Source organism: Apteryx mantelli, chromosome 17 (assembly GCF_036417845.1).
Source record: "Apteryx mantelli isolate bAptMan1 chromosome 17, bAptMan1.hap1, whole genome shotgun sequence".
In the NCBI taxonomy this organism is placed as follows: Eukaryota; Metazoa; Chordata; class Aves; order Apterygiformes; family Apterygidae; genus Apteryx; species Apteryx mantelli.
This window is the reverse complement of record NC_089994.1, coordinates 20,256,645-20,283,943: the sequence shown is the minus strand read 5'-3', so window position 1 is coordinate 20,283,943 and position 27,299 is coordinate 20,256,645. Positions and strand designations below refer to the sequence as shown.

Sequence of the window (27,299 nt, the reverse complement as noted above, 5' to 3'; positions counted from 1 at the left end):
ATGAACTTTGAAAAGGAGCATCTCCTTCAGTTTGTTTTGCTTCAGTAACTTACAACAGACCTTTGAACACTGAGAATCTCGATCATTTCTGGGCACGTGTTTCTATAAAAGGCTTTTCCCTGACAGACACAAAGTCAATTACAATCACTCATCTTGAATCATCCGGACAAGTCATGAAATTCATTGGCATAGGTGTCTCTTTCTTCATTCCCATCTCCCTTGCTGCCCTTTGGAATGCAGGTGAGTGACTTTCAACAACTTTTCTGCTTTAAACTACAAACCTTTTTCACTTTTGAACCTCAGAATATGTACCTCAATAATAAATTACTGATACCATTTGTACAAGCTAAAGCAGAGGCACACAAGCCAGCTCTTATCCATACCTTGTAATTTACAACCCCTTCCTCCTGTCCATTTTCAGTAGGGCAGTGGATCTCTTCTGTAAGTAACGAGACAATCTGGAGAACACAGTAACTATTTGTAAGGGCCTAGATCAACTCTCTAGTTTCCTGTATTGAACAGGCATTACTAACTCCATCACAGAAAGGTTTTCTGGCAGAAAATGAAGGCTGACCTTTATTTCTGACCCACTACCACTGCTAGGATGGAAAGTCACTAGCAAAAACACATATACACCCTCTACCTCCAGACAGCGTGAGCTTTAAATTTGTCCAATATCCACGCCCAGTTCCCAAATCCCCTAGCTGGTCAACAGCGGGTCTCTTTCTGCTTGCTGACTAGTCGAGCTTGAAGTTTGCCAGCAGATTACACAGAACAGAGACCGCGATCACACAGAAGATAGGAATGTGATTTAAAAAAAGATTGTGGTGATCAAGTGCAGGACTCAGTCAGACAAGCATATTGACCAGCAATTTGTTTACATATGACTAGTTCCTTTTACCTTCTCTTCTCTCTAATTTTTCTATACTTGTTCTTCCTCATCCGCTTCAACCCCTCCTTTTCTCTTCCCTTGTGTCCTCCTAAATAAACAACCCTTCCCTAATTACTTTTTCCTCATCGGTCCCAGTTTTGCCACATCCAATCTAAATTTGGTATTCCTGCTACTGTTACCTAGGTCATCTCAGCCTTACGTGGTATTATTGATATGGCTACCCTGGCAGCGTTGGCCTTGCAAGAGTCCGGTCCCCCAAAGGTCCTCAGTACTCCTTTCCAATTATGTGTGAAGCTTGGTCATCTCTCATTTAACTCCCCCTTAACCATCTGTGAAATCCAGCCATTCCTCACAGTGCTATCTGTAACTTCTGACAGCTTCTCACTGTATTGTCTGCTGTGTTCGGCAATTTTTCATGTCACGTCCAGCAGTTTTTCACATTCTATTCAGCTAGCTAAACCTCAGGCCGGAGCCTCTCTGTCTGCATACCTTAACAGCGACATTTTTAGTTTAGACTCGGACAAAGTACACAACAGAAATAAATTTTAGTAGCTTTTCGTAATCTGATGTTGGAGGACACTGTGTCATTAATGTTAACTTTCCATTCACCCAAGAGTTCTAGCCTTCCATTCTCATTGATTCCTGTGCAGTCTTGACAACAATGGGATCCCATTCTGGTTTGCTGCATAAGAGCTACTCTTACTAATAAATATGACTAGTGATACTCACCAAAGGACTGCTCTGGAGATTTATGATTCTCCTTCTATTAGATGTAAAAAAACCATGGAGCTGGTGGCATTATATATTGGTTAGGAGGTAAATAAATGTATTTCTCTATTCAAAGCAGAGCCACTTTAATACACAGCAGATTACACCCTTCATCTAAATACATTCCCAATCTAATGTCCATCTAACATAAACACCATACTTCACTTATTTACAGTGGTTCTTTAGACATTGTTTTTCTGTTTCAGAAACCATCTAGAGAAGCTCAGTAACATTCCTAACTAAGTGTTTTTCTTCCCTTACTTTCTTTTTTAACAAGGAACTCCAGATTCTTGTTCACACCGATGTGGGGAGCTGCTCAGTACCTGTTCTTGCCAGGTGACATGCCAGTCCTTGAGGATTTGCTGTCCTGATTATAAAGAATTTTGCCTTCACATTTCTCCATACTCAGGATCCCTGATGGGAGGCAAAGACTTTGAGATTGAAAATACAACTTTTAATACCTCTTCTGTGCTGAGATGCAGGTGGGCCGTGATTTAATATTCCTATATCAAAGAGAGATGAACCTTTGTAATCTCACTAAGAATTTCCAACAGTAGGTAATTACCACAAAACAAGACTTGTCTGTACAGGAATGAAAGCGTACTTTATAAAGTTGTCAGAATTCTTCTAACTCCTCAAACATGCAAAGACTCTGCTAACCCTCACCCTCAAGAATACATCTTGTATGTATTTCTACACAGGAGCATTTATTTTAGTTTGAGTCATTCCACGATACAATCCTTGCCCTGTTAGTCCTTCACTTAACATATCACATCAGTGGCTTTTCTAAAAGGGAATTCTTTCAGGGCTTGTTCACGGTTGTTAATATTTTTTTAGCTTGCCATTTCTGGAAAAAGAAATACTAATTTCTCAAACTGAAACAGAACTCCAGCAAAGAGAAAGAAATCCATGTAGGACACCTTATTTTTGGCTTGTAAGACAAAACCTTAGATCCTAAGTATATGTCATTCTGTAAACCTTATGCACATGATATGTAAGGTATACTGCATTTTTCTGGTGCCAGTGTCCCGACATTTTTTCCGCCAATGGCTCTAAGCAAGATTTTTGAATCTTTGCTCTCTGGATAGCAGCACCTGAAATGATTTTAGTCCTACATCAGGAAAACTGTTAACTTTTTTACCATGGACCTTTGGAAAACACAGGAATTCATTCAGTAGAAATACAACTGTGTACTGTGAATTACCTGCACAGTTGCTTTATCATAGCCAATACAAACTTCAGTGCAGAGAAGCAAAGATATCACTTAGCGGCAGGCCTCAAACTTCCTACGATACAAGGAGTAGCAATACAGTCACCCTACATCTATTGTCTGGGAGAGTTCCAGGTAGGATTATACTTCAGGATAGTGGGCAAGAACCCTAATTGCAGGCAGATGGTTAAATTAGAATCACAGAATCACAGAATCGCTGAGGTTGGAAGGGACCTCTGGAGATCATCTAGTCCAACCCCCCTGCTCAAGCAGCGTCACCTAGAGCACATTGCACAGGATTGCGTCCAGGCGTGTTTTGAATATCTCCAGAGAAGGAGACTCCACAACCTCTCTGGGCAACCTGTTCCAGTGCTCTGTCACCCTCACAGTGAAAAAGTATTTCCTCATGTTCAGATGGAATTGTCTGTGTTTCAGTTTGTGCCCGTTGTCTCGCGTCCTGTTGCTCGGCACCACTGAAAAGAGTCTGGTCCCATCCTCTCGACACCTCTTGACACCCTCCCTTCAGATACTTGTACACATTGATAAGATCTCCTCTCAGCCTTCTGTAGTAATGAGTTCTCAGTTAATCTTTGCAACAGAAATTCTAGAATGGTGTTAAATGACCTTCATTGCATTCATAGCAAAAAAAAAAAAAAAAGATCAGAAATCTATCTGTCATACCTATGTATCGCTGTCATTGTTAGCCACCCTGTAATCCTATAATGTTAACATCACTTTTGTCTTACTGCTCTCCCTTTTGTTGTTTGTTACTAATTTATCACACTCCCTTTTCCCAGAAATTAAATAGTAAATCTAAGGCTTGCAGCTTGCTGTGTATTTGTGCAGTGCACAGCAGAGTCCACACTGATGTAATATAAGCACAAAGTACACATGAACTTTTCAAGTTTATATTCACTGCTACAGGCAAAACAACCATGGGGCTTTGAATGATCTACACACGACATGAGAGTGCTTAATGAAACACAACTGAGACATTTAGAATGTTTTGTCTCTCAGTAGCACACTGAAAAATGTTTTCAATATTAACAGGTTCAAGCAGAAAATTGAAACCAGTGGCTATGTTGCGAAGGATGGAAAAGCCCACTGCATCTCTCCGCTGCTGTATGAGACTGGTTTTGTCCCCTTTGAAATTTCCACAGATGACGGGCTGACGTTTCCATACTCTGGAACCTGGTTATCAGGTTATTTAATTAAATTTACAGTATCCCTCTTGTTTTCATATTCTTGCTCCATGAATGCATTATGTAAGCCTTCCCTTTTAATCACTTCTTTTCTTCCTAAATGGGCTGTTTGACCTCAGAAAAGTCATTCTTGCTCCCCTCATGGTAATTTGTATTTTGAGAGATGAGCTTTTGCAGCAATCTAGTTCTGCAGCTATTTAGCACCAATAGCATTAAGTCATAAAAATTTCTGGTCAAAAGTAAGATCGACCAAAACAGTGCCCTTTCAGTAGCTACTTCTATCAGAAAATAACTGCATCCTGATGTTGAAATCTAAGGACTACACACATTACTCAAGGTTCTACATTCTCTCAGCTTCAGCTTACTGTTGTTATATCATGCATCCTGTTAGGAAACATACACAGGGGAAATACTGCTAAATCTCGTGCTATAGTGGCACCTTTTTTAGGGCCATGCAAAGCAAAAATGTCATTAATCCTTCTTTTTCTGTTCTGTAATGCAGTACATCACAGCAAAGTTTCAGATGGAGAAAAATCTGTGCTGGTAAATGCGACAAAATGGCAATATTATGGCACTCCTAACACTGACGGAAACTTAACTCTCACCTGGACACACCAGGCGCTTCCAGCAACCCATATCAATATAGAAGTCTGGGGATATGAGGAAACAGGTAAAGTGACACTTTGCCTATCTGAGCATAAGCAGCCATCATCTTGTGTAACTTTTGTGCAGAGCTCTGTGCAGCATGATACTACCACTTTCACTGAAGCCTGAGGAAAAGATATGCAAGTATGAATAACTCATGACTATAATGTCGGTTTTTCCTCTTCATTTCCATATGGGTGGAGACAACCAGTTGACACAGCGTAGGTAACTTCTTTTCCGGCATCCAAAAGCATTTTGTGCCTTTATGTGACAGGTGACAGCTACTCAGACAACTGGCTGGCCAAATGGAAATATCTTTATACTTTGGCAAGAGAAGCACCCAATACTGGGACATTTTCTTTCACACCTGTACCTGCTAAAGGAAATTACAATACTTGGGACTTTGGAATTTTGAGAATTACACCCAGCAGCTATTCTGACGGGCAGAGGCAAGTACTTCCTGACATTCGTGTATCACAGATACCTTACTATTGCTTCCTGTATTAAAGCTGCCATCTCCTTTGATGTTTAAAACCGGGGCTCAAGCTCTATTTTGTAAAGAAAAAAACCAGCATATCCTCTTCAAAAACTACACCACTTACATTTTGGGCATAGACTGTATCTAAAGAAAAACATGCAATTACCTACACTAATTAGCACAAGATAAAAATTAGTTGCACACACAGTATTGAAGATATCTAATGGGAGATACCAGAGTGCGTTGTCCGCTCTAGGTATGTTTTCTTGATTTCCTTCTTTCTAGTAAGAGTAATCTCTCTCAGGCTTAGTGTTGCCTTGTTTCTGCAAAAATTTTTTTTTTGTTAACAGCAACAATTTGTTTTCTTTGCATTACTGGAAATTTTAGCTTGTATGTGCATTTCCATAATATTCTGCTCGTTGTTGTTTTTGAAATGGCATCATGATCATTCCTCCAAACATAGCCAAATTAAAATTATATGTTTGAAAAGGTCCGCTAGCAAAGACTCAGGCTGCAGTTTAGACTTCTTCATTCCTTACCATTGCTGGTAGGTGGAACTTTACAAGCCGTTTTTTCGTTCTCTTGTGCCACATCAGTTTCACTTGCACTGTTTAGTCCTCTGAGGTCTCAGTTTGATTATTTGATGTGATATATTTTGCTTTTTCTCAGCAAACTAGGACATGCTGATTTCTTTTATTACAACTGTGATATAGGCCTGAATTGTAGAATTTTTCTTCATGGTAACCACAGGTCCTCCTCTGTGTTTTGCTTTCTTCTGTTTTGTATGCAGGCATTTGCAGGCCTACAAATTTTATACCCACTTCTTTTTATTTCATTATGTATTTCCCCATGATTTTTGGTGATTTAGCTCTGTTAGTACTCCATACATACTCAGAGTTTGGAGGCATTTGCCTTCATTATTTTTCTGAATGTCTACAGTTATTGGTGTAGATGGTGTAGTCCCTGTGAATATGTCAATTTCATCTCTTCAGCGTTTGATCATATTGCTAATCTATCAGACCTATTTATCTTATCAGTTCGGAGCTGCTGAACATAGGAGGATGACCATTACTCTTTCTGCAGGATTTTTTAATTGCACTTCTTGAAATTTTTCTTTTTATGTATGATATTTTTCATGGGTGGAAAACAGAGTGGACTTGGAACACTTCTAGGACTCTCAATGGTTTCTCGCCACTTACTGACATTGAGCCCAGTACTACTTGGACACAGGGTTACGTTCAGATTTCTGTTAGAGAATCTGGACATCCTGAATTCTGGCCTAAATGAAACCATGATGTGAAAAGGTATGAAAAGAAAACCTGTCTTTCAAAAGATCAGTGTAGGCCAGAAGCACAAATGCTAAAATGTATTTCTGATTATTGCATACTTACTGCATGCGTCATGTCACCTTTTAAATTAGAAAAATTCCAAAGTGATATAACTTTTTGCAGGAAAAAGAAAACAGTGACCTTTGTAGTCGAAGAAAAATTTCAGGTTATAAGATTCCTCATAATTATAGTTAGTGATTAAGACCCAGAATTACTGTAAAAATAATGTTTCCTCAGCCATCTGATAAATTTTTCCTCTTGCTTTTCTTTTCTTTTTTCCCCAGCAACATTCCATCAGTTTGGAGCTCAGTGCATGCATTGGCTTGGCACCTTGGGGAAGACTTCAGAAATGACCCAACTGCATGGGCAACTGCTAAATGCCTAGAATGGGACAGGAAGGAGGAGAAGCTTCCAAACTTCCTTGAAGAAATTATAGATTGCCCTTGCACCTTGGCACAGGCGAGGGCTGACACTGGCAGGTTCCATGTAAGTTAGTAAATAGAACGCTCTGGTTTATTATGGTTCTAAGCAGGAGTTTAGGGACTCCTGTACTTCCCCACTCCCCACACACCCCTGTTCCCTCTAAAATTCAATATGCGGAAATAAAATGATATTTAAATTTGCATAAGTAGCATGTCAAATGGCAGAGGCAAATACAGCTTATCTGGGCAGTATGAATAAAAAAGTGCCTGTAGGACACCCAGCTGAAGCCATCTTCAAACAGGGAGTTAAGACAGTGATTCAACAGATGGATAAAAAACACTCAGGGAGGGCACAGTGAGCCCTGTGGAGCTGGGAGCAGGGATGATTTCTTCAATGTCCTACAAGTTGGCAGTCTGCGTCTGTAGTCAATATCCTAACACATTTCCTTGCCAAAAGAAGCAGACTGCATTTCTGCCTGGTATACCATAATTTGCTGCAAGCCCTTCCATTTTTTTCTGGAGTTTAAATCCGTAGTCTGTAATCCACTATTTCCAGTCTCCTGCTTCCTTCTGCCTTCTCTGCTTGGCTGTTAAGAAGGAACTTATACACATGGAGAAATCAGTTGCCATTTATTTTACATTTTCAGACTTACAACATGGACTTGAGGACCAGATAGTGTGACTTTATCTCCTATTTATGATACCAAATGATGGCAGTGTATTTATGCATATTGAAAATAAACACATTAGATATTTTTTGTTACCATCCTTTCCTGGTTATGAAGCTCCAAACATGATGTGCATTTTAAATCATACACACAAAAACACATAAAGAGAAAAGATTAAATCTACTGCCTCCATCTAAATACATAGGACAAAAGTATAAGCTTAGTCTGACATGATCTTTCTTATGCTTACAGTTGAATCCCCCATTTACCCCCATGTATTCTTCAAGGTCTGCCGTATTAGTCTGCAAAATACTGAGGTTAGACTGACATGTCTCTACTTGCTCCAGTCACTTCAGTTTTAAATTCACTGTTTTTCCTATACCATGCTACACAACTATCCAGTAAAAAGGACCATTGTTGAATTTGCAGTCTTGGTATTTTAGATGTCCTTCCAGATCAAACTGATGGAAAAATCATGCTGATAGCATGGGGGTCAAAATATGAAGCAAACAGCAGAGCCACAACCAGATCATTTAGACTATCCACATACCTCAGAGACAAAGGGGAGGAAAGAGGACATTAAAAAAAAAAAAAAAGACAAAATGAGAACTCTATTAATAGTGAGCATTGATCTTTTTTCAGACTGATTATGGCTGTGACATTGAAAAGGGGAGTGTGTGCACTTATCACCCTGGGGCTGTGCATTGTGTGAGGGCCATTCAAGCCAGGTAAAGAAAATTTTTAAAAACTGCATTTTTTTATGATTTGTTCCACTTGAGATGATAGATAGCATTACCAGAGGAGTCACAAAGGTCTCTGGACCCTCAACTCTCAGGCGCATAGCAACCATTGTTTCCCTCTTATTCACTTATTAGCCCTCATTGCTGAGATGAAGTTAAGGCTTTAGACTTACTAAGCAAGTAACTGCACTGTGCTAAACCTCAGTATACCTAAAAAAGCACCAATGCCTAAAAGAGATTTGATTAGGCCTAATTAAGCCTTTCTTGTATTGGTCTGCTTTAGTTCAATAAGTTAGTCTTTGCACCTGTCCTATTAGAACAATTTTAAACAATGCAATGTTCCTGTAGTTAAAAGGCCTACAGACCTTCCTTACTGCCTTGGTTATAGCCCCCTCCCTCCCACTCTCTCATATAGTCTGTTTTGCAAGAATGGAAAAAAAAATCTGAGAAGCGTTATTTCCAGACATCATATAAAGTTTGCTAACCACAACAGTTAGCTGCGTCCATAAAAAAGCAATAGGTGAACTCCAAACACAAATGGACTTCACAGAGCTGAACAGTGACTTTCTTCTCACTGCATTTCTCAATCAGTCCCCAGTACGCAGCAGGGCAACAGTGTTGCTATGATGCTACAGGGACCCAAATCCTCACGCAAGACTCCACAGGAGGCAGCACTCCTGATCGAGGCCACGACTGGGGTTCGCCACCCTTCATGAAGCCTCCCCGAATACCTGGATTTTCCCATTGGCTTTATGATGTCATCAGCTTCTATTACTGCTGCCTGTGGTCTGATAATTGTCAGTTCTACATGAAACGCCGGCCCTCCAGCGACTGCAGGACGTACCGCCCGCCTCGGGCTGGTAAGGGTTTCAGAATTCCATTGTGGAGTACAGCTATTTTATACAGGTTTGGTTTTGGTATGTTATATATTCTCAACTGACAATGCTGAGGGTACAGCGTCCGCTGGAAAATTTCCACGGAAGGCTTCAGTTGATCTGTCGGTGGCAAAAACTGTATATTTCTTTTAACTCTCCCGCAAGATTTTCAGCTATTAAGTATCTCATTAACCCCTGGAAGCTAAATAGCTGAAATTTAGTAATCTCCATGGCTTCTTATTGTCTGTGGGCACTTTCTCAGTAAGAAGCTAGGGATGTTTAATGACAACTCGGCAATAGCTAGAAAAAGCTGTCATGCTGAAAAAAGCTATTCATCAAATATGGAAGTATTACTATTTGCTAGTGCCTCTATTGCTCCTTTCCCTCACTTTTAGGAAGCAGTCCTTGAGTCTTGCCATACTTCTATTGCTACCACATGTCTCACCTTCTTCTGCACAGCTAGGGTGCAGGTACCTCCAGCAGGACTGTGTCCTCCTGTAAAGAAGGAAACAGCAAGGAAGCAGTGGTTGGTTTCAGGCAAAAAGGAGAAAACTGGAGAGGGCACTAAGGGATCTAGCTTGACATGACATGACATGATACGAGCTAGGATTGGTGCCTTAGCTTTGCTGCCTTCACCTGCCTCTCTTGTAAAGGTGAACTGATCTTTGATTTTTTTTTTTATTTTTTTTTTGCACGTCCCCCATTTTAACAGCTTTTTTCGGTTCTTGATGGTTCCTTTGAGACTCTCCCAGGACTAGCAATAGTGAATAGTCATAGTCTCTGCTGATTCCCCCATTGAAAGTCCCTGTCAGGAAGCAGCAAGGGCCAGCTTCTCCCTAAGGGTTGGGGAACTGGGAGCCAAGTGTAATAGCAAGGCTGGTACACCTGCCACATAGCTCAGGCAGAGACTGAAGGCCCAGGCCGGAGCTTAGGCAGATCCCCCAGGCCAGTGGGCTGAGCATGTAGGCAGAGGGCCCAGGTGAGGCCAGTCAGGGCAATTAAGGCCTGTTAGTGTACTCAGGGCCCTGACAGCTGCTCTGCATGAAAGAAAGGCTAAAATGTGCCTCTCTTAAGCAAAGACAGTTGATGAGGGATGTGAAGCACATGGTCTCACAAGATTCCCAAATGTAGTTAGGCCATTACATCCATCGTTCAAACGTGACAAAATCCACCGTGCAATTCTCACTAAGCCCCAAAGACACTTGCCTTTCTTCTGGGAAGTATACACCAAACTGCCTATGCAACTGCACAGCCAGCAGAGTACTCTTTAACCTTGTGCAAGCCTAAGCTTCTGAGAAAAGTAACCCTCAAACTCCACCAATCCCTCTACAAAGATCTTAATGCTAAAAACTTCTCAGAGCATGCCTAAAATGGACACAGTGGAAAAACACCTCAAAAAAAGTGACTTACCTCAGTACTTAGAGAACTCTCCTGGAACATGAGATGCTCGGCTTAAATACCCCCTTTGTCTGATGTGAAGAAACTCCTTGAACCTACCTCTCAGGTGTTCGATGTGACTAATTATAATAGGGACTTGCATTTTAGCCTGCAAATCCCAAGTGGGTGCACTAACTATGGCAGGGAAAAATGACCTTCTTTCCCCTGGTCTAGTGAATATAATTTATGGAAGGGGCTCTCCCTCAAGCAAGATTGAGAGAGGCAATCATCCCAAAATATTTAATAACCAAGCAGTTAGGGACTCACCTGTCATATGGATTTCTTTAAGCATGTTATGGTTCAGATGGCACAATTTCAGCAGCTTTTTTGGTTGGGGGCTGGAGGAGAAGGACCTTCTTCCCTCTTATTGTTCTAGATGGGGAAAATCAAGGATATCTGCTGAATTCCGGAGAGGTTTCAGGGCTGAAGATCACTGGCATCTCTCTCTGTTCCGGCCAGATGAGACTTCAAAGTCCCATCCTGTTCCTTCGACTCCTTCCAGCCTTTGAAAGCTCCCTGGTGAGCTGCTTTTGGAACAGCCCTGCCTGTGTGCCCAGGCCTTCCCATGCATTACATGGGAGTCAGGCATCTAGCCTGAGGGTGAGGATTCCAGTAGACTGCCTACCAGGTAAACATTGCTGCACATGGCAGTCTTTGAACCTTTTGTCCTAAATGTTGGTGGATGAAGGCAAGAGTCACTGGAAAGACATTTCTAACTGTTCCCACGGTGCTATTCAAGGTGTGTTGTCAAGCTTGTACCTCATGTCACATTTACCACAGGTCAGCCTCCCCCTTGCATTTTTTTTTCTTTCTCTAAGTGCCACTCTTTGGATCACCACAGAGAGTTTTTTTTTTTTTTCTGGTGAACCTAGGAAGTGTAATGAGTGGCATTTTTCGGTTGTTCTGATTTGTCTTTCCACTGTTTAAAACAGCATCTACTTTTGGGGACCCTCACTTGGTCACATTTGATGGTCTGAACTTCACCTTCAAAGGCCAAGGGGAATACACATTCGTAGAGTCTGATCTGACATCTCTAAGAGTGCAAGGGAGGACCCAGCAGGCACACTTTCCCAATGGTAAGTTGGTAAGAGAGGAAGTGGTGATGACAGATAATAGTATGTGAGGCTGCTTGATTTACTCTTTATAGCATTCCTCCTGTCTTCTCTTTTCCTTTTTTCTCTCCTTAACCAGTTACCAAGCTAGGTTACTATTTCTCTGGTCTTTAACACTGTCCTTCCTCCATCCTCAGACAGAGGAACATCTCAGATTGATGTTCTTATCAGTGACAACATAACTTTTTATATACAGTATACATTTGTGCTTTCTGGGTAGTCAGTATAGATATTCAAACTTCACTGTAAGATAACTGACAAAAGAATGAGTTGGGTTACTTGCATCATGTTTAAAAACACAGTTGTGAAGCACAGTATTTCCTCATATGTGTGCAGAGTAGGGCTAGTATTATCTGTTTAACTCTGTATTTATTGACTCAAGACAGAAAGTAAAACCCCAGAAAAACAGTAGTCAAGAGAACTGATTATAACTCAAACTTTGCAAATCTCCAAAAGGAGATTTACCGCAGTAAATAAACAGATGAGTCCTGGATAAATTGCAGAGTCCGAAATGAAGTCAGGAATACAAAGTACTAGTTAAGAATAAATTTAAATCTTTAGAAGATTGCTTTGTAATAGTTACAGGATGCCGATGTAGCTTGGGGAAATCCATCAAAGACAAGCTGAAAGAATCACATGTGAGACAACATAAATAATTCCAGAATTAAACAACAAGTAATAGTTTGATAGAGAATTGTTACTGACCTGTAGCAGAAGCTAGGTATTAATAGAATCTCTTTTATGTTGCATAATGTAAAAAGAGGCGGCAAGATATGGATGAGATAATTTCTGTATGATCTGGAGGAAAGAGAGCCTGTGAGAAGTACTGAAGTTCAAATGAAAAGCTGTAGGGTCAGGCATCTCTTTTTGGGCCAACTGATATACATGCATGGGAAGAAAGATAAGCCTTTGGGTATGCAAGTCCAGAAGTGCCTTTAGAAGTATATAACAGCAAGAAAGAAAGGAGGAATACCAATTTATTTATTTATTTTTAAGAAGCATAAGAAAATAAATGGAAACAGATTTTTCTGAACTTTAGTTACAAAAAGCATTATTTTGCAAAGATGGAAAGAGCATGCTAGTGTCGTTTTTATTACTGAAATTGCCAAAGGTTTAAAAAAAAGAACGTCATTTTTTTCAGGCAAGTTGACCATTTGTGAAAGATCAGCATTTTGAAGCTAATCAAAAGGCAGTCAGGATGTTCAGTGGAAAAAATAACTTCCTGATCAAAGGTTATTTGCTAGTTTTGTTGGGTTTGAATAATGAAAGTTTAAGGATATATGTTGCCTTTAAGAACTCAGGGAAACAGCTGTCATTTCTCTCCACACCCATCCCCATCTGTAAGGAAACATGAGGTCAATACTAGGAATCAGTCAACAGGCATAACTCCCAGCTGATTCATTCTGATAATACTATAGCTGGTAATTAATAGGAAGCAGGTAAGTGCATGTCCTGTTTTATATTCCTCCTGCGTTACATGTAGAGGTATGCATGCGCTGACAGAGAAAAAAATGTCGCAGAAGGAGCTGAGAGAACATCTTTTGAATAAGGAGAAAATTCTCTCTGAATACCCCAAGCTAGTAGAAAAGTGCTGAATGTCTGACATGAAGGTGGCTGAGGGGATTTTGTTCAATGGGCCTGATTGCCCTGTTCTTTTGGCTTGTTTGTAAAACAAAGCCTAGGGCACAAAACCTAGAGGCACCTGTGGCCTTCATCATCTGACTGGGCAGATTGCAAAGCAGCCCGTAAGATGGAGACAAGCATATAACCACACTTTAAAATGAGGGAAGAAATTGAGTATAAAACAGCTGAATGGCATCTCATTTCTCATTACAACCCGAAAAGCCTTATATCAGATACTTTCATTTATGCTCTTCCCGTATCTAGTGCCCATGGAGCATAAAACAACAGGCTGGCTTCAGGAAAGAATATTCCAGCTGACATCTGGGATGCCATTTAAGAATTTGGTATTTCTCGTAAAATTGTTAGGATGGATTAAAAATCGTCTGTGGCTAAAAGCATCCAAGCAGACATGAATCCCCTATCCATACAGTGTGATATTCAATATGAGATTATCAGGGAAATATTAGGCTCTTGATACATTTTGCTGTAGCTGTGGGAGAAGTGACATGAGTCACTGAGCAGTCCAGTCTTGAGTTTACCATAGTGGTACTGTATTATACTTTGAGATCAGCTGCTTAGTTCTTGTTCACCCCTAATCCTGTCTGCTATTTTGTTCTCTCAGCTTCCTCTGTTTGCCACGCCTTCTGTGAGATCATGGGTTTTCCTAGGCCATACTCAGAGAGATGAACGTGCAATGAGATAAACCATTCTTCTAACATACCTCTGCCACTGCCATTGGGTTGAAGAATTTAGTATTTCCAGACTTTTTGAGTATTTAACATTCCGCTTTCAATACATTATATTGGTAGGAGAATTAAATTGTGGGTTTATATGTGGTTTATATCCTTAACAATTCCCTCAAATACAAATAATCATATTTATTTATTTTTAGTAAATATCTGTTTTTTCCTTGTATGATTATTACTTTCCATATTTACTTTATATGATGTCGGGTATTTTGGGGGGGTTGGTTTTTTTGTTTGGAAGGAACGGAGGCTCAGGTGACAGGCTTGTCTGCAGTGGCCATGCAGGAGAACAACTCTGATGTGATTGAAGTACGCTACTCGGAGGATTTGAATATGGAGGTCCTGTTGAACCAAAGGGTGGTCAACTTCTCTGAGCAAAGTTGGATGGACTTAAAAGGTTAGATACAAGTATCAGCCTTGAAAGCTATTGATTACTGCGCTTGTGTTCCGGGCATGCTTTGTGTTCCCATGTAGCCCATGTAAAATCTCTAGATGCATGTGTTTCAACTCTCTTTTCACTGTACTTGTGAAAAACAGGCTGGAGGTCGCTCTGAAAATTATGTGATGAATGAAACAAAGGACTAGCAATATCCCAACTAATGGTATTTAATTCTTTAACTTGACTTTCTTCAGTCCAGTTGCCGCCAGATGATGAAGAGAGACACTGAGTCAAGGCAGATTTAGTGGTATTGCACAGCTGGCATGGGCCTCAGTGAAAGAAATCAAATTGAGGGCAGGGCGTGGGGGAGAATGCCCTATCTATCCAATCTGCCTTGCTAAACCTGTCTTTATAGTAGCCTGGTGCATGGATTCCTCTGGCCTTTGAGACGAATTACAGCTGTGCCATTTGTACTCTTAATTGATACACTGGGGGCAGGAGTGTGGCCACCAGAGTTACAGGGTATGAATCCCTTTCGAAATAGCCGCAGATCAAGCGTGCTGCCAAGAAGCGCACTGTGACTATGTCCCTATGGAGAGGTATAGCGAGGAGTGGAAGTTTGGGTGAGCACATCATATCTCGCAACCTTCCTGCTTTTCATCACCATTACTTGTAAATAACCTAGTTGTAGCTGGAAGTACCTATGCTATGTCCAGGAAGAGATGGAGCTGTCAAATTTGCCAGTAGGCTGGGCTGTGGCATGTTCTCCTCTCCCAGCATGTCCAAATAACATAAATGACCTTGTCAGCACCTGGTGCTTCCCTGAGCTTTCTGGGATGTAAGAGGGGAGTACAAAGAGATGGCATGCAATCCTGCCAATGATATTGAAACGTTTAACAGCTGGCTTCAATGCCCACTTCTTCCATGCCGTGTTTCAGAGGCTCGTGGAACAGTGGTTTTCCTTCTCATCCCATGAAGGGTGAATGGAATGAAGAACTCCTTCCTCTTCATTCTGTTTTGAGCCTACTAGGTCAAATGCAATTAAACCTACCAAAGTAAAATGAAATGTAACAAAATATAACCAAAATATGTATTAAAATACAGCTTAATTTCACATTCCCATACCAGGAGCTCTCTTGATTGGTCAGATGCTATTCCATCATTCTTCTGTCAGAAGAATGAACAGTTGCACTTTTATTCCTCCATGGACACGAGCATTTGATTACTCATTATGATAATTTGACAAATATTCTAAACATTACTGGAATTTTAACAGTGAGCCTCCTGTTCTGCAGAAGAAGTTTCTGTGGCTAGCATGTAGTATACCTCAAATGACTGAAAAACATAATGAAGAGCAGAGGGAAGGATACATAGACAAGGAGCTGCAGAAGCAGAGAGATGCAGGAAGGAAAAAATGGATGGGACAGTGATGGGGCTTGGAAAAGAAATCATAATAGGGAGGTTTTGGCAAGACAATCCAGGAAAGTTACAGAGGAAATCTGTAACTATTGAGAGCAGTGCTTCCAGCTCACAGACACTCACTAATATAATCATCTCCTATCCTAAAGCTTCTGCTCCAGGATGCTGGCAGAAGGCAATGCAGCTCATACCAACTGTGAGCCTTTTTTTTTTTCCTACTACTCTGTAGTAGTTGTCTTACCGCAGTCATACAAATCTACTGCTCCAGTCCCAGAGGTTTTTCAGAGCTGTGCTCCTCTTCTCATTCCAAAATTGATGGTGTGAAGGTGCAGCCTCCCTTTAAAAGCCTCTCAGAGTGTAGCCCAGAGAGGAAGGGAGGAAATGCTTTAAGAAAAATGGTTAAAACTGGTGACACAACAAACTGTTTACTATGGATGATGAACTATTTTCTCTTCTCCTTCTCATTGTTATAGGCCTCTTTCTCCATTCTACAGCTAATCAGAACATCACAGTGATGTTCTCTTCCGGGGCTGGAGTGGAAATAAGAGGAAGTGGAGGACTTCTGATGCTGACCGTCCTGCTCCCAGAAAAATTTATGAATCACACACAGGGTCTCTTTGGGGTAATGAATGGTAATGCGGAGGATGAGTATACCTTCAAGAACAAAACAACCATATCAGTTCATGCCAATCCCCAGCAGTTGTTTGAGTTTGGAGCTGACTGTAAGTGATTTCTCTGAACTGTAATTTCATTTTCTTTGCAAATTCAAGATTGTTTGTGATTTACAGACTAGAAAACTACGTCTATGCTAAGCACCCTGTACGGGGAGGAGAAAAGGGAGGAAGAGAAGTGTGACCTTCTTTATACAAGCGGGCGAAAAATCTAACCCAAATAGATGAAGCCAGAGCCAAGAGCCTCCTGCTCTTGGCTCCATCAACAGTTAGTGTCCATATGTGACAGCTTACACGCAGAATTCTATCTACTGTGCCCAGCTGGACACAGGATCACAACACTGAAGTGTCACAAAAGTACGGCAATATCCAGGGTCAGCTATCTTTTTCCAGAATATTAGCAATGTTTCCATTCAGTACCATGTTGACAATTTTAATAATCAATTTTCCCTTTTTAAAAAGGTAAAAGAATATCTTCTTTCATTTAATGAAAATGAATAGGCTACTATGTCTCACCTGCAGAGTTAAATTGTCTGCATTCTTCCTAATGTAAAGTAAGCAGATGAGCCAGAAACATGATGCAAAATACGCTCTGGCTACAGTCGCTCTCTGTATCAAGCACAGCATGGCCCTACACCAAGATTCAGATCATACTGAAAAGTCTCACTGCTCCTACTTCAGCAAGTTTCCCATGTAGCACAGTAAAAGCAAAGAGCAGGACGACACTAGAAATGATAAATTATGGACAAATAGGATCTGGATTTGTGTTGCTTGTAACGTTTGGTTTAACTAGTTCTGTCTGAGGTATTTTTTATCACCATTTTGCCAGCAGACCTCTAAAAACCATCTTTATGTAAAATAGCTACACAATTATTTGGATCTAATTTTAAGTAACTGATCAAACACTAGGTTAACCAAACACTGACCTTAGTGCTGGGTTAAGATGGTACTAGTGAAAAGAAAAATGATCTTGAACTCTGGGAGAAAGATATACTAAGTAGGGCTTCATAGGTCTTTTCCAGCTCTAGCTATGTTTACATAAATAAGCACCTGGATTATGATCAGAATGTGGTATAGGTCTGTAGACAAAGTTATACCTGAATCTCTGTCTCTTTCTCTGTTTCCCAAGGGGCTGTTGAAAATGGAACTTCCCTTTTTACTTATGACACAGAGTTCTTATTGAACAATTTCTTTTATGGGGAAAAGCACAACTCCTCTTTTCTGCCAGTGTTCTTTCCTTATGAAGACCCCGCTGATCCCTTGGTGAAAGACATGGTCTTGCTCTGTGACTCTGACCCATTCTGCAGATTCGATGTCCTGACAACCAGAAGTCTTCAAGTAGGACATTCAACAAGACTATCTCATCAGAATCACAAGTGGCTAGTAGAAAGTCTAAAGTCAGGTGAGATGACATTAAACAAAACATCCACCACTAAGTTCTTTCTGCAGGGCATCTAAATAGTTGAGACTATTAAAGGAAGCTTTGCTCAACTGTTACTGCATGTGCCTGTAAACACTCTTACCAGGAGGAATCATCATTGTACCAGGAAATCTGCACTGGTGGAATACTTAGACAAACACAGAACACATTTCTTTGCATCATCTGAACTCTTCCACCATTGCCGTGTGTAGAAACCTCAGCTTCATTTTCTGTGCTTTCATCTGTCCTCCTCAGAATTAAAAAACAAGCAAAATGAACAAATATCAGATAATCCCAAACTGCGCTGCGGATGGTCTTCCATCTCACCTACAGTTCCCTTGTCCATTTATAATGTGATGCTAGCTCTTATTGCAAGGGGTAACTTAGCAACCTACCTTCTGGGTTCCAGGCTTACCTTATACACAGAGTGACAGATACACAAAGGACGAAGATTTTTAGCACTTTCACACAACAGGAATTTCAGGATTCAGGAAATATGACATACTAAAGAGAACCTAAACGAGACACGTCTGCCAGGCTCTGAGGGTCTGGGATTTCTATCAGTCAACCTCAGCAGGAGTAGTATCTAAATTCATGTCTTGAGCTAGGTGATCAAGACATTTAGATCCAAAGTGAGCATACATCCTCAACCACCATCTTCAACCTGAATACCTCCCAGCCAAGTCTTAGAACAGCACCTGACAAAGATAATACTCTCCAGTTTTATGGCTGAATCCTGCAATAATTTTCCATAGGGCTAATCTGGAAATGTGGCTGAAAATGTAACTTGCTTCAGTTTTCTGCAAAATCATGAGCTATTGAAAGAAACTAGATGGATGCTAACATAGTAATCTCTTTCAGTTAGCCTGAAAATCTTTGTCCTGTTCTGAGTTGCTGCTAAAATACTCTGTGAATCATTGTGATGTGGATTTGCTAACCAAATCCAAAAGACTTTAACCAAATATTTCTCTTTTACTAGTGATCTCTTGTGGCTGGCTGGATCATCCAGCCAATGGAAGAAAGGAAGGAACAAACTATCTGTTGGGCTCAGCCGTCCATTTCATCTGCAATCAGGGCTATGAGCTCACTGGGTCAAAGGAAAGAATCTGTCAAGCGACAGGCGCCTGGTCCAGGGAAACACCCCGCTGCGTCTGGAGAACAGGTCTGTTTCTTTTTAAATGTTACAAATCGTCATCATAAATCAACATCACAAACAAGGCAATATTATGATGCCTCTTGAGAAAAGCAGCTTCCTTTGCTTGAGAAAACATTGGACGTGAGACCCTTGAGCACCTAAAAAGACTGGTACTTAATCTTTCTACTCTAATATTTCTAGGATTTTTTTTTTAAGCTAAACTCATCACCACTTCAGTCATCTGTAATAGAAAATAAAGTACTCGGGGCATAATGCATCTCTTTCTCTTGGTTTGACCAAAAGGAACTGGTAGTCATGCTTCTTGAACAGACGATTTAAAATAAATTTCAAACTCATTCATAGAAAAGTTGGAAAGTGTAGTACTTAGCTAATAATTGTTACACAGGTACAAAGGACAGAAAAACAATCCTTATTTACAGCACTATTTTTGTGCGCTTTTCTCCTATAACCCGAATGTTCTTTCATCAGTTTTCTAAGTATACGTATCTACATATACATACATACACATAGATAACTGTAAAGTATTTAATCCTTGAGTATCCACATAATTAGAGCTATTTTTCAAGAATGAATGATGGCACAGTCCCCAACCATTTGTTGCCATTCTTCGTTCTGTCATGCCTAATTTAGTTTTAATTTAGTTTTAACTTTCTTTGCAACTAACTGGGGCAAACAGAGATCCACTCTGAGCCATCTGAGGGGTGGCTTATGAAGTCACGTATTCTAAAATGAATCATTCAAGAGAAACTCGCTACTAAACAGTCTGTGATAATAGGGGGCAGGGAGCAGACATAGCACCTCTACCTCTCCCCATGCTTCCCCCAAAAAACCTGCACTTACTGAACACCTCTGCATTTTTTTGTTCTGAAGTACTATGCTATTTGAACATACAATGTATTATTCTATACCAGCAAAAGTATTGTGAATGATGTAATACTAATCATTATAAAAACCAGGAATTTATTACCCCTCTTGTGCCACTACTATTATATTATTAATTATCCCGGACTTTTTGTATTTAATAACAGTTAGACTGACTCTATGACTTATAAGAAACCGCATAACATTTTCTAACAGGCAGCTTGTGTAGAAAATAAAGCTCTTTTACTCATAGCCCATAGATAGTCTAAATGTCCACAAGGTGGCGATGTTTCAAAGCACCAGGGCGAGGCGAGGCCACATGGCGCGTTGAAGCACTTTTAATGCCGGGTTAATTGTTCTGAAAATACTCAGCAAGGAAGTCCCGTCAACGAATTCTCCGTTCTGAGCTCCTTCCAAGGAAATGTGGAAAATGCAGAACACATCAGCGATGAGTTCTTGGCCAGCAGACACACTTCATCAGCCTTTGCAGGCCTGTGCCAACTAGTTGTTTATTTGCCACACAGTTCCACACATTTGATCAGTGATACTGGCAAGATGAACCACAAGGCAGTAGACTGGACTTTAGCATAAAGAATAATTACTGAACATTTGCACAGAACAAGTACGAAGCAGATGGTGTTGCTTAATTTTAAATAGATGAGTGAATGGTTTATGAAATGTTGTTATCTTAGACCAACTATTGTTGTAGTAATCAATACGCAGCTGACTGCGTTCACAGAGGCCAATCTCAGCAGTGATGCTATTTTGGAAAGCGTGAGGCTAGAGGCATTCATACATTTTTATTTACTATGATAGGCCAAAGATACTTATGGAGTACCTTAGTTAACTGTTGAAAATGTGAGATTCAGAAGCTCTAGCAGATGATAATTTACCATCCTTCTTAGTTCACAGTAATAACAGATCTGTCGTCAAAAGTCTGAGAAGAATAAAATCTTCACTAAGTAAGGCCAGAGCTTGAAAAGGATCAGTGGCAAAACATGTTGCCAAACTGAAAACTTAGAACATTTTTCCGTTGCTGCCATCAACCGCATGCATACTGGATATGAGCCAGTCAGTCTCAATAAGCAAACTGGATGTTAACATTTACACTCGAGAGAAGGGGGCAAAAAGCCAGCCCTGAAAGATCAGAGCGAAGGAATTGGAAGATACTCAGAAATCAACTGCATTCAGAATGACGAAGTGCCACAGCTTTACGGATAAGCAAACAAAAAATGAATGTTTTCCAGCAGTTTCCTGAAAGATGGCAAAGAAAAAGGTGTGAAAGATTTAGTTTTAATTTGGTTGTAACAAAGACCTTCCTTACTATTGGAAATTTGGGATTGTGGTTCATTTCTAATTTGAGCCAAAAACTGTATTCTTTTCAGGAAGCTGGAGTAACAGTGCTGCCCATAGCAGCAGGATATCATAATCAGACAATATAAAATATAAATTGCATACAAGGTTTTTCATGCAGTTTTTCTAACTGCTGTGTCCTGGTAATGACATTCCTGTATAGCCTTATTCCTCCTTTCCTCCTTTGACATCAGAAGATATGCTTCTGGATATCAATCTCCATCTGAGAAAGTTATTTTTCTGAGAGATCCAAGTTTCTCCAGAGAAGACCAGCAAAACAGACCAAAGTTCCTCTCACTTGAGTTTAATGTTCTAGTAATTTTATAACATGGATATCCAGTACTTGCTTTTCGCTAAACACATTTTAGCCTGCAATCTAACAGAGTTGAAATCCAGTGACAGTTTGCCTTATGCTGATTTTGAATTCAGCATAATTACAGAGAACATCTTCACATACCTGTTGCTGCTGAGGTCAGTTTTCCTCGCTGTTCTCCTCTCCACACAGCAACATGTTGCTGTTTCACCAACATCCATTTTACCAAGCTCTGTGACAGAGCGCCTTCTTAATACCAGAAAAACGCTGGCAAAATTAATGAACAGCCCTTCCAAATTTCTGGGCGCCTGAATGGGTGACCACTGGCCTAGCTACTGTGATTACTGGTCACATTTTTACTTCCAGCATGAACTATTAAAACACTATTTTATTTTTTTTTAACTCTGATTTCTTTCATGTTCATCAAGAACACAGGGCCCAGACTTCTCTTATTCTCAGCTTCCAGGGGTACTTCTTTCCAGTGTTCATTACACTTCCTGCAATTTTGTAGCACATCAAATTCAATCTCTTTTTATAGCAAATCACCCAGATTTTTTAGTTGCTACATGCTTCTGTTTTTCAGAATCTAGAAAAGCTAAAGTGAAGGCATGAGGATTTTGAAAACTGGATAGGAAGGGAAGCAGAAGCAAGAAAAGAAAATTAAACAACAGCTATTTTGCAAGCTATATTTTTGTATTTGAAATTTCAAACATACATTATGCTTTTAGGCTTGCATATTGTTGCTTTTGAGTTTTGTTTCCCTGAATTAAAGTTTCCATGGAAATCCTCTGCTAATAATTATTTTGCTATGCTTCTAATTACAACTCTGCTGCAAGGCTTGCCACTGCCACAGCAATCCCTCTTCTCAGAACATTGCATAGCAGGAGAGTAAGAAACCATCCAGAAAAAGCAACAAGGAGAATCAGAAGTAAAATGCAACTAAAAATTATAAAACCTCAGCAATATACATACATAATCTGTTCATGATAGACAATGATTTGGCATTGTTAAGCACACTCTGCTTTTGTCTCCTTTCCCTCCTCTCATCACTTCAAGGTCTAATTTTCCAGGGTCAGGTTCTGTGTAAATACCATTCTTTTTTGGAAAGTTGGCAGAAATCTCATTAGTTCTCCCCCTTTTTTTCAGATGAGAAACATCAGGCAGATTTACTATGAAATTTTTATTTATCTATGGTTTCCAGGAGAATGACTGCAAAACATGTAACAATGAAGACAGATTACTTGAAATTAGAAATGAAATAATACAAAGTTTTCACAATACAGACAATTCGCCACTGGACCAAACTACCAAGACCAGTGGTGGGTTCTTATTGCTTGACAGAGACAGGGTACCTGTCTGTACGGTGGTGTTTGAGTCAAGCATAAATTATTGGGCCTGGTACAAAGGTTACTGGATGAAGCATTAATGTCTGTGAAATAGTTTATCTATCTCACTTCCTTCCTTAAACTTCAGTATGAGGCAAGTTACCTATTCTAGGTTCACAGAATTGTAAATTACATCACTCTGCCATCACTGTGTGCTAGGCTGTAGCTTGGGCAGTCCTTCCTGCAGACATGACAAAGCAATGGAGAAGCAGGCAAAAAGGGATGTTAGAGCTCAGATGCACCACTGCTCATCTGTCTCCAAACAGACTACATGCTCCCTGATACATGCAGACAGTGCTATTGACAGGTGCAACAAACAGGGCAGAGTCTTGAATCTAGTTCCACCTTAGGATACTACAGTGTCTCAGAGACAAGGGACTACACAGCTGTTTGGCCCTTTGGCACTGAGCGTGGGACAAACGTTGCTCACACTGGGACTCTCAGTTTTTCAGAGGTAGTGCTCTGGCTGGTATTTTCCTTTCTTAAGTGGGACATAAAATTCAGGAAGCATTTGTTCTGCCAGACAATTCACTCAAGATACTAAATCTCCTAAAATTTTACCAGTCTTCTTACATGTCATCCAAAATTTACCTTCATGATATCTTTAGCTTCTGTTACTCACCACAGCCATACAGAAGCCTGCTGTCACTCTCCTACATCGGTAGGGAAGTGATAGAACTGCCCCACTGGTACTCTGCAACCCTTTGGTAGAATGAGAAAACAGAACTGAAGATTTGTTCTTCAAAAACTGTCATGTCTGATTTCTTTATGTCTTTCACATATCCTTATTACGCAGCTGCAGAATTAAATTGACACTTTTAGTGTGTTCACATGCTGATGCAAGAACAGTTCAATGTATTCACGTATCACAAGAACGGTCACTTTTTCCCTCAAGCTACACAGCACATGAAACAACAGTTACAGTTTCACGATTTTAATTTTCGTGGAAGAGCTTTGCACAATATTTTTAGGAACCTCGCTGTCATTTAATGTCAAGCTAATTTGACTTGAACAGCAAAACAAATTCCTGTTCTTGCTAAGTCCTTTCAGAATACTAACACAGGCATGTCTTTATTTAATCATCAGAAATCACTTGAGGCAAAAATAAGGGCAATTTTTAAAGCAATCAAACTATTTGGGAAAGTGATTGAAAAATTGTCAGTTGCTGGGGTAGGGAGTTCTAAATTAACATTGTAGATTCATGACACTGACTGCATATAAACCACTAACCATCCTGTCCTTGTGTTAGAACAGCTTTCACAGACACCTGCCCTAACCTTCAAATGTAGGAATTATGTGATTTCCTACTCTTTACCGTTTTGTTCCTCAAATACAAAGAGTAGTAAAATAATAGCACTACATACACAAATTAAAAAATTCTCACACGTGACTACATTCAAAAAAATTCATACGAAGAAAAATATCAGTGTCTTACTGTTTTGTTGTGGTTGCTTTCTTTTTTTTTGCAGATGTCAAGCAAATAATCCTGCTTGGCTGTGTATTTGGAGCTGTCGGTCTTGTAGTCCTGGCACGTCTGATTTTCTTGTGTAGAAAGGAGAGGTAAGGACTCAACTGAACTGAAAAGAAAAAGGAACCTGCTAAAGAAATAGCAAATGTCATGTCTTTTTCACTCATTTTTCTCAATGAAAAAGAAATCCAGCATGATATTTTTTCTGCTACTATTTTTAATAAAAAAATCAAGTCTCGATAGCTCTCACGTCCTGCTGGAACACTATGCAGCAATGTTGGGAGTGTATTATCAGGACAAGCAAACATGCAATTGATTGATTGAGAGGGGACAGGATTTGGGGGTCATAATTTCTTTGTTAGGTGATAAGGTTACCTCTCTAAAAGAGTTCTGTTTAAGAACAGATGTGCTGATAACACCAATAAATAAATTGGAGGTATCTAAAGAATGTATTGCATGACACTGTAACTTAACACACATATTTGAACCTATTCCCATCTTTAGGCATGCATGAATCTGCCTTGAGAACACTTATAGCTTTTGTGCCAAAGGGGTGAATAGAATTTAAAGGATCGTATCAGTTTGCTGCACATTCTTTGAACCTTTCTACCAAAGTTGGCAGAAATACAAGGCACTAGAAAAACTATTCTGTGTTTAAAAGAAATCCCTACAAAATGTTTGGTAGCTAATAAATTACTGTGAGTTTTTAGTCATTTGTTTTAAAAGGTTGATATGATTTTATCTATTCTGTATACGATCCATTCTGTTAGCCAATATTAACAAGACACTTTAAAAAAATATTTTTGGCTCCAAGGCTTTCCAACAGGTTCATCTTGCAGGCGCTCTTGGAACATAACCCACTATGACAGCCATATCCACCACTGAAAATATCATTGAGTCTGTGCTCAGTCATCAATTAATTGTGTCTATCAGAGTGCTAAATTTTGCCGCTCTCCTTTAAATCACTTAAGCATTGTTTTCTATACTTCACAAAGAACACCCACACCCAAAACATTTTTTCTTCTTCCCCTGTATGAAAAAAAGCAGACTCTACACAGTATAGATATTTGCAGCAATTAATATTTTTTTGTATACATATCAAATGCATAAACAAAGGGAACCTCCCTTATTTGCTACATTTTACACACACCTGATTCTCACATTCAGAGCCTTAACCAACTGCTATGAAACAGTTGTTTTACTGTTTTATTACTACTATTACTGATGCCTAGACTTCTCACATTTGAGAGTATGCTTACAGAACTACCACTGTAAGCTCATCATTGTGCATCAAAAGCCAATTAAAAAAGAATTAAACCATCACCCCTTCAAAACTGTTGTACATTTTGCCTATCTGTAGGTAATTTCCATATGCTGCAAAAAACTTGTCCTTTATGAATATTTTGAGAGAATTTAGTGAAAGTCCATAGCAATCAGTGGGGCTGTATGGTTGGCTAACAGTAAAGAATGCAGTCATTTGTGTAGCTGCAACAAATTTTGAACAGAGAAATTTTCACTGGAGAAGGCTAATTAGACCATTATTGACTCATGAAAGTCTGTCATCTACTGTATACTCTTCTGTATCTTATCCAGTATAAATATGACAAGTAATATGTTTTATATAAGAAGGGAAAGAATAAACTGTAGGACTTTGAAAACTTCTGTCTCTGCACCCAGCCCATCCAGATGAGGAGCTGCTCGCAGCATTCACGACTAGGACCTTACTTACATAATAAGATGTATAATAAGTATCTTAAAAAGCAGAAAGGCTGATAAAAATATACAAAAATCCTAAGTCAAGACCCAGAAAATCATTAAATGCTATGTGTTTTTAGATTTCTTCCTGCTTTAACACACAGAAAAAAAATGTAGGGGTTACACTTTCAAGCTTACCCCAACCACCCTTCTATGCTAAAAGCAAAAACTGAGTCTCTTAGTCAATCACATGCTCTTTGAGCAGAGATTTGTTGGGGACAGAGATCACAGGACTTACAAGAGAAATTGCAGGAAATCAAAATACTTAGTAAATTTGCTTTCCCTCTCAGTTAGCTGTGAGAGTGTCCAGGTAGTTGCAAATGTATCTATTAATATTTTGGCTCTATGCTTCTCTTAGCCAAAAAAAGTCAGTATAAGGTCCAGAATTTCCCATTGAGTTCTGAGTTCCCTGCTCACTCAGACTTTTTTGTTCTTTCCTTTTTCTCCTCCAAAACCAGCCTTTTCTCCAGACACTTTGTTATCGTTATTTTCAAAGCAGATAAATTTGCCCAGTTTCTCCTTTTGCTTCTGTAACATTGACCATACTACTAGAAAAGAGAAATAGATAATTGCACAGGGATAACAGCAAGTCATCAGTATTTTGTAATTTCATTAAATGTTGCTCATACAGAAAGAGTGCTACTTATCCTTCAGTCACTTCTTTTGGTGATTTGAGCATCTCGAGTCTTCAGCAGTGTGTGACAAGGGAGGGATATAGTGCCTCGGGGGAGATATGCACTGAAATTACACAGAACTGGTACTTTAAAATTTGTTATGTTCCTATTCCACCTAACCCTGTATTCCTCTCACCCTGCTTTAAATAATATTATAACTATTTTAACAGTCATCTCTAGCTTTTTTAAAATTTTTTCTTTGTCTTTTCCTCCCAAGACACAAACACAACCAGAAGCTTGTTTCAGAGGTTCCGGTTACATCAGAACAAGAAACAGTGAAGTTCCAGAGAAGTTTTTAA

At 39.7% G+C, this 27,299-nt stretch overlaps 1 protein-coding gene and 1 long non-coding RNA gene across 2 annotated transcripts; one reads left to right on the top strand and one right to left on the bottom strand.

The window, feature by feature from the left end:
* The first annotated feature begins 173 nt into the window (after positions 1-173).
* SUSD2 (sushi domain containing 2) lies at positions 174-27,299 on the top strand. Its single transcript, XM_067306973.1, has 15 exons — positions 174-240; positions 1,938-2,142; positions 3,921-4,072; positions 4,575-4,742; positions 4,992-5,166; positions 6,808-7,009; positions 8,256-8,341; positions 8,945-9,213; positions 11,598-11,741; positions 14,388-14,543; positions 16,418-16,666; positions 17,745-18,017; positions 19,015-19,197; positions 24,573-24,663; positions 27,218-27,299. The coding sequence occupies exons 1-15, from the start codon at positions 174-176 to the stop codon at positions 27,297-27,299; spliced, it is 2,502 nt and encodes an 833-aa protein (XP_067163074.1).
* Positions 22,884-24,634, bottom strand: LOC136993545 (uncharacterized). Its single transcript, XR_010885906.1, has 2 exons — positions 24,539-24,634; positions 22,884-23,899 (listed from the first exon to the last, which is right to left on the bottom strand). It is a non-coding gene; the product is annotated as an uncharacterized lncRNA (long non-coding RNA).

Bases quoted from the DNA above. Each gene is read 5' to 3' on its own strand.
- SUSD2 (XM_067306973.1), top strand. From the start codon at position 174: ATGAAATTCATTGGCATAGGTGTCTCTTTCTTCATTCCCATCTCCCTT. The intron at 4,073-4,574 runs GTTATTTAATTA...TCTGTAATGCAG, and splicing joins CTCTGGAACCTGGTTATCAG to TACATCACAGCAAAGTTTCA. The intron at 18,018-19,014 runs GTGAGATGACAT...CTCTTTTACTAG, and splicing joins AGTAGAAAGTCTAAAGTCAG to TGATCTCTTGTGGCTGGCTG.